Here is a 6,781-nt window from a genome sequence, read left to right as displayed (position 1 = left end):
TCTTAATGCCTTAATTCAAAAAAATGTAGGAAAACCCAACTTTTTAAGGACACCAATTTTCTTTGTGAATAAATAATGTATTGTAAATAAATAAATGTTTTTCTTTAAAATACAGGGGGCACGAGTATACACACCCCTATGTTAAATTCCCATGGAGGCAGGCAGATCTTATTTTTAAAGGCCAGTTATTTCATGGATCAGGATACTATGCATCCTAATAAAGCCCCCCCCCACACACACACACACACACATCATCACATACCCTTCACCATACATAGAGATAGACATGGGGAACTTTCCATAAGATCATCTCTCAATGCAAATCAAACCAGCTATCAAGCTAACTGAAAAAAACCATGGGGGAGACAGAAACTATGCACTGTAGCTTAAAAGTACATTTTCCTGGATATATATATATATATATATATATATATATATATATATATATATATATATATATATATATATATCCAGTGTGGTATTAGTACTTTTACCTAAGTAAAAAATCCAAATACTATTTCCACCAACACTCCAAAAAGCAAGTTGACCAGCTCTCTTCATCTTTCTCTCTGCAGGACCACTATCAACTAACCTTTGGAACCTATGTCGGTACAGCTGGAGACGCTCTGTCTGGGATGGATCAGGTTGGTGTGTCAGACTGGGCCAGTCACCACAACATGAAATTCAGCACCTACGACCAGGACAACGATAACTACAAAGGAAACTGCGCACAGGAAGACAAAGGAGGCTGGTGGTTCAACAAGTAGGAGTTCTTTGTGATATTTGCATACAAATGCAGCAAGAAGCTTAATTACAGTAAAAAAACAACTTGATTGTCATTCTCCAGGTGTCACTCGGCCCATCTCAATGGCTTGTACTACCCCAATGGGCACTACAGTGCATTGACAGATGATGGTGTAGTTTGGTACACTTGGAAAGGATGGTGGTACTCCCTGAAAACAAGCATCATGAAGCTGCGACCCATCGACTTCAAACTGGATCCCATCGACGACCCCAATGCCGTTCAGCACAGACTACCTTCCTAGAGCGGACATGAGGAGATATCAAGTCTGCTTGGCTCCACTATTTTGGGCAAAAATGGCTTCATTAATGTATAGTAATTGGTGTGAAATCATATTTCAATTTTATAATCCTCTCAAATTGGATGTATGCTTGTTCACACACTTACAGCAACATATTTAAAGACTTCACAACATAATTGTAAGTGAAAACTTTTGAATGTTTTTTTTAGAAACATGAATGTCGCAGTGGGAAGTAGCAAGCACACACAGATGTCTATTTTGGTGGAGAAAAGGGAAATAAGAAGGCTGAAAGATTACTCCAAAGGTCACGAAAGGAGCCCTTAATCCTGTCATTGAAAATGGCAAACAAGAACTGAAAGGGTTCTTTTTATGCAATAATATATGATATTGCAGAGCTCCGAACTGGAAGTTTGCCTAAATCTTATGAAGGCTAGCAGAAATTACCTGTGTATCACAAACAGCTAAAATAAAGGAACGACATGCATAAATGAAAACAAAAGTGACGTATGGTGGAAATAAAATCACATATATAAAGGATTAGTTTTAGTAGGCCATACGCTGTACTTAATCTCACACTTGCAGACTCTACTTGTGAACCAGCTATATTTTCTTTCTGGCATTTGCATTATAACCATAATTCACGGAATAAAACAAGAAAATACTACTTGTTCATTGAAAAATTTTCATATTCCTGCATTACATGAGCACCTTAAGACCTGACCAACTGTACACATTATAGTTAAGGAGAACTATACTTTAACCATAACCATTTGCACACTTCATGTATTAGCCTACTGATAATGTGTTGCCATTTCTGAAAAGCTCAGATAGAAACTGCATATACTTTATATCTTGAATCATTTAGGATTAGAAGAATGCAAATCAACTAAATTTAGCCTCAGTATATCATACACAATTTGTTTTTGATGGAACATGGATCATTTTGCGTCAATTAGTATTAGTAAATATTACAATTAGTCTGTGAAAAGATAGGTTGCAGATGTTATCCACTTTAATTATTATGTTTTACAAAACAAAGATAAGGAGAACCGGAAATAATTTTCAGTACATGTCCAGAATAATAAAGCATTTGTAAAAAGGTGAATATGGCTGAAATTTAATTTGTCATTACTGTAAAACAAATGTTGTGTATTTACACTGTACAATACCTTTTGTACCACAAAACGAGGAAACAGATTATTTTATTATGTAATGTCAGACAGCGTCCATCTCTGAAAGAAAAATCAATCGTCAGAGAAACAAGGTATTATCCTTTATTTCGTTGTACGCTTGATTATTTTTCGTGGCTGCCCAGTTGGTTGGTATTTTTCCCAATGCAATCAGAGCAACGTTCAATCAAAACCCTCCTCCACTCCGGGCTGTCTTGATTCTTAAAACAGGCGCACCGTCCGTGGTAAACACAAGCGCTGATTGGCTGACACCCTTCCACGTCCAGAGAGAGTGTCAGTCAGCTGAAGCTCGAGGAAAATAACAGTTGCCTGTTTTTATCTGTTGGGGATTTTGGATCTGACGTATTTTGTCGTTGCGTTTATAAAACTTTTAATTCGCCATTGCGAAGCCTCCGATACATAATTTTACTGAGAGGAAAGCGAGAAGGCAGTGCTGTTATCTCACACATTTTTTAACGATAGGTAAGTAAGCTAACATTAGCTGATGTTTAATTGTTTAGCTAACGTTACTTAGCAAGCTAGTTAGCTATCTAGCTAATTTATCTGTCGGTATTGCAGTTTGCTTAGCGTTAACATTACTAGTCAAACTATACAGCAGTTTAGAATTATTTGCTGGCTCTTACTTCGTTTTAATGTTTATTTAACATTAAACCAGGTAGCAGCATTGACTTCTTTGTTGAGCTTCCTTCTAGCCCAGTTGGTTAGCAACAGTCACTAACCTAGCTACCCTTCTACCTATTTGTCTCCAAGGTGACGGTGGATGTTGCTAATTCTTTCCCATCACCGCGGGTCTCTCTCCGTCTGCTTCCTGGCCGACTTGACCTGTGTCCTATTCCAAGGCAAGCCTGGTGCCCTGTCCTGTTGTCTCGAGTATCTCGTTGTGGATGACTAAGCCGACGGGGCTCTGTGCCTGTGGCCGCCGGGCTGACCGATGCTAGGAGCGGGGGAAACATAGCGGTGTGTGTCGGAGAGGAGATGTCAGAGCGGGGATGCCTTGTCTTGGAGACAGTGTTCTAGTCGAGGGTATACACGAGTGTACACAGTATACGTACCTCTCTGATTTGGCGTATAGACTAGCGGACCAAGTTTTCAGCCTAACTAGTAGTGACTCATATATGGATGGTGGGGTCGCAGTATGCCCACCCCCTCAACTACCACTACACCACTGGCCGGAGGGAGTAGCAGTGCCGGAGGAGGAGAAGAAGAGGGGCCCATGTCTGCCACCTCCACCTCTTCTATCGGCTCCTCTTTCCAGTTCGTCCCGGCTTTCTGCCTGGGCGTGGTGGCAGCAGTAGTATTTCAGCTGGCCTGGGGAGGCCTGACTCTCACCTCTTTCTTTTTGAAGTTGTTCATTTATGTGTCATTCGCCCTACTTTGTTTCCTGGCTGGGAGTTTTGTTCTGTTGGTCAGGAAGAGTCCTCTCAAAGTCAGCTGCTTTGACAGAAACAGAAGGCAGTCAGCTGCACGGCTGGAATTCTTCAACAAGCTTATGGTAAGATACTGGTATCTCCTAGTTTAAACAAATTAATAACATATATAGTGCACCGCCAATGAAAACGCACTCTCTACCAGGCTTCTTTGATAATACATTAGCATTAAACTATGATATATAACCAACTGCTGGAATCCATTGATAGAGAGAACAACGGCCAAATTATGTTGGTATCTAAGGGCTCTTCTGTCACATCTAACCTTTACTCCAACAGACTGGAGCACATGTAAAAAAGGTTGAACAGACACATCCGAGTTTTATATGTTTCATTAATCTTTCCTAACGGTCCTCTTTTGCTCCCCTCAACTGCTTCAACTGCCCTCCCTAGCTTTCTTCCCTCTCTCATCTTCTTTCCCTTCCTCCAGATCCTATCTCTGTTGTTCCATAATAGATGAGGTGGAGTCATGCATTGCTGCTGGATTTAGACACACCTGAACACACACACGCACATGCACACAAACATGCGCACACATACTGTATATTGAGTTGATTTATTTTGCAAGGAAAGTGGTTGTGTACTTGCAAGCGGCTGGTGGCTTGCCTTAATAGACAGCCACAGCCCAGTGGCTGCCTTTCAGCAGTGTTTGTACGCTGCTGTGTACTGATGACTTATTGATGTTGACAGTGGAGGAGTATTGTCACAAGCATTTGTCTGGTTGACATGTTATATGTGCTGTGAAAAATTTTGGTCTGTCTTGTCTGTTAGATTTTCAGGCTTGTTAGACGCACAGTTCTCAATCTTCTCCTCCTTCTCTTGCCCAATATTTCCTGATTTTTATGCTGTTAAGTGAAAAGATGTGATCTGGTATTCTTTTTGTTTTTCAGGCCCGTTTTTTGGTGCCAGTTCAGGAGTCAAGCCAAAGCAGGAGGGTGGTGGTGTCACACAATGTGGACAAAGCTTTGAAGGAAGGTAATGATCACCTTTACCCAAGAGATTTTTTTAAAGCAAAAAACATTCCTGGTAAAGATTTTACCAGGAGTCTACTTTTCAAGCAATGCTGAATTTCCTTCAGCCGGTTGTCTGCATTTCCATAACGGTGTTTAGACGCGCAGTGAGGCAAATTAGTTAATTCCTAATAAGCTGACGTATGAACATGACATGAGAGGAGAGCTTCTGGTGGTAGCAACAGTGGTGCAGCCTGCAGTTCAGTGTTCCTGTTTAATAATAATAAAAAAACAACAACCTTAGGTTAGGCAGCTCCAGCAGGGGACCCCAAACTTCACTTTTCCGAGCCACATTAGCTAGCTCTGACTGGGGGATCCCAAGGCGTTCCCAGGTCAGGGTGGCCCGGGGGCACCAGGTGCCCAAACCACCTCACTTGCCTCTTTTTTACGCTACGCAGCAGCAGCTCTACTCCGAGCTCCTCACGGATGACTGAACCTCTCACCCTATCTCTAAGGGAGACGCCAGCCCCCCCTCCTGGGGAAACCCATTTCGGCCCTTGTACCCTGGACCTTGTTCTTTTGGTCATGACCCAGCCTTCATGACCATAGGTGAGGGTAGGAATGAAATTTGACCGGTTGATCGAGAGCTTTGCCTTATGGCTGAGCTCTCTTTTCGTCACAATGGTGCAATAAAGTGAATATAATACTGTCCCCGCTGCACCAACTCACCGACCAAACTCATGCGCCATTGTCCCCTCACTCGTGAACAAGACCCCAAGGTATTTAAACTCCTTCACTTGGGGTAAGGACTCATTCCCTACCTGGAGAAGGCACTCCATTGGTTTCCTGTTGAGAACTATGGCCTCAGATTTAGAGGTGCTGATCCTCATCCCAGCCGCTTCACACTCTGCTGCGAACCAATCCAGTGATCCAGTGATGCCATCAGGACCACAGTATCTGCCAAAAGCTGTGATGAGATCCCCAGGCCACTGAACTGCAACCCCTCCCCACCACGACTACACCTCGATATCCTGTCCCTAAATAGGTTTGGCGACAAAGCGCAGCCCTGGCGGAGCCCAACCCGCACCTGAAACGTGACTTACCTCCAAGAACATCTTATATCCATGTAATGCAAATGCATTTGGAAACTGTTTATGTGCAAGACATTTTTGTCATCGCTACAGGTTACAGATCTTTTAATTTTTTTTTTCACCTTTATTTTTATAGCCAAGTCCAGGCTAGTGAAGAACAGGTTCTTATTTACAATGGCAGCCTGACAAGTGGCATAGCCACTTAGGGAAAGGAAAGGAGGGCTAGAAAATAAATACATACATACAGTTAAAACAGAAATGACATAAAATACAATTTGAAATACTACATAGACAACAGTAAACACCATGATTGTATAACCGTTAACTGCAGACATTGAAATGGACATTGAAACATCGAACATTAGAAAAATGTGTGCAGTACATCTCTTCCACTGGGGACATACAGGCCACTTCAGCCAGCAGCTTTGCCTTTGCTGCCTGGCAGCTAACCCTAACCCTATTCAGATTACAAAACCCGAAACATTACAGGTGACAATATATAGATTCAAATATACAATACACATGTACAAAACACATTGTACAACATGTCTTCTGAGTTGCCAGAAATCAGTCACACACACACACAGTAGTGTGTCTGGCTGCCAAGTGACAGATGGCTCCAGGATTTACACCAAGGGTGTGTATTTGCATATGGTCCTGAGTTTTGAAAAGTTTTTTTTGGGCGTAGTGTGGCACAAGATTATGAGGTTCACAGTGCAGACCTGCTGTGCCATTTATTTTGAGAAACAGTGTTTCCGTATACGTTTTGTGGAAGTGCTCAGTTCTTGGATTTAAATCCAGCACTCACGTTCGGGGCTTTAGCTTCCCAGGGGACTTATCATTATTCATGTATTTTTATGGTGGTTAATAATAGCACATAAGAAAGTTCAAGTTAATATTGATTGAATTTGTTTGCAATGTAAAAGAAGAAAATTATCCTTGATATTGATCTAATTTGGTAGGTGATATTTCAGTGACATTTAAGAGGATTTGGACTGAAATGGACATTATCTACTGTAAAATGCACTTTAACAACTAGTAAGGCTCTATCTATCTATCTATCTATCTATCTATCTATCT

General features: G+C 41.6%; 2 protein-coding genes across 2 annotated transcripts in view; both read left to right on the top strand.

The window, feature by feature from the left end:
- fgl1 (fibrinogen-like 1) overlaps nucleotides 1-1,723 on the top strand; it is a 7,304-nt gene extending 5,581 nt beyond the window's left edge. The window contains exons 7-8 of the mRNA XM_032528560.1: nucleotides 576-763; nucleotides 848-1,723. Coding sequence (XP_032384451.1) covers nucleotides 576-763; nucleotides 848-1,046 — 387 coding nt within the window. The 3' untranslated portion in view covers nucleotides 1,047-1,723. The remainder of the gene's footprint in view (nucleotides 1-575; nucleotides 764-847) is intronic.
- A 742-nt stretch (nucleotides 1,724-2,465) lies between these two features.
- Nucleotides 2,466-6,781, top strand: part of snx25 (sorting nexin 25) — a 24,640-nt gene continuing 20,324 nt past the window's right edge. Inside the window, exons 1-3 of the mRNA XM_032527651.1 lie at nucleotides 2,466-2,695; nucleotides 2,984-3,725; nucleotides 4,551-4,635. Of these exons, the coding sequence (XP_032383542.1) occupies nucleotides 3,369-3,725; nucleotides 4,551-4,635 (442 nt within the window). The 5' untranslated portion in view covers nucleotides 2,466-2,695; nucleotides 2,984-3,368. The remainder of the gene's footprint in view (nucleotides 2,696-2,983; nucleotides 3,726-4,550; nucleotides 4,636-6,781) is intronic.

The sequence above is a fragment of the Etheostoma spectabile genome, chromosome 10, assembly GCF_008692095.1.
Source record: "Etheostoma spectabile isolate EspeVRDwgs_2016 chromosome 10, UIUC_Espe_1.0, whole genome shotgun sequence".
Lineage (NCBI taxonomy): Eukaryota > Metazoa > Chordata > Actinopteri > Perciformes > Percidae > Etheostoma > Etheostoma spectabile.
Note: the sequence above shows the minus strand (reverse complement) of the source record. Positions and strands in the feature narration are given on the sequence as shown.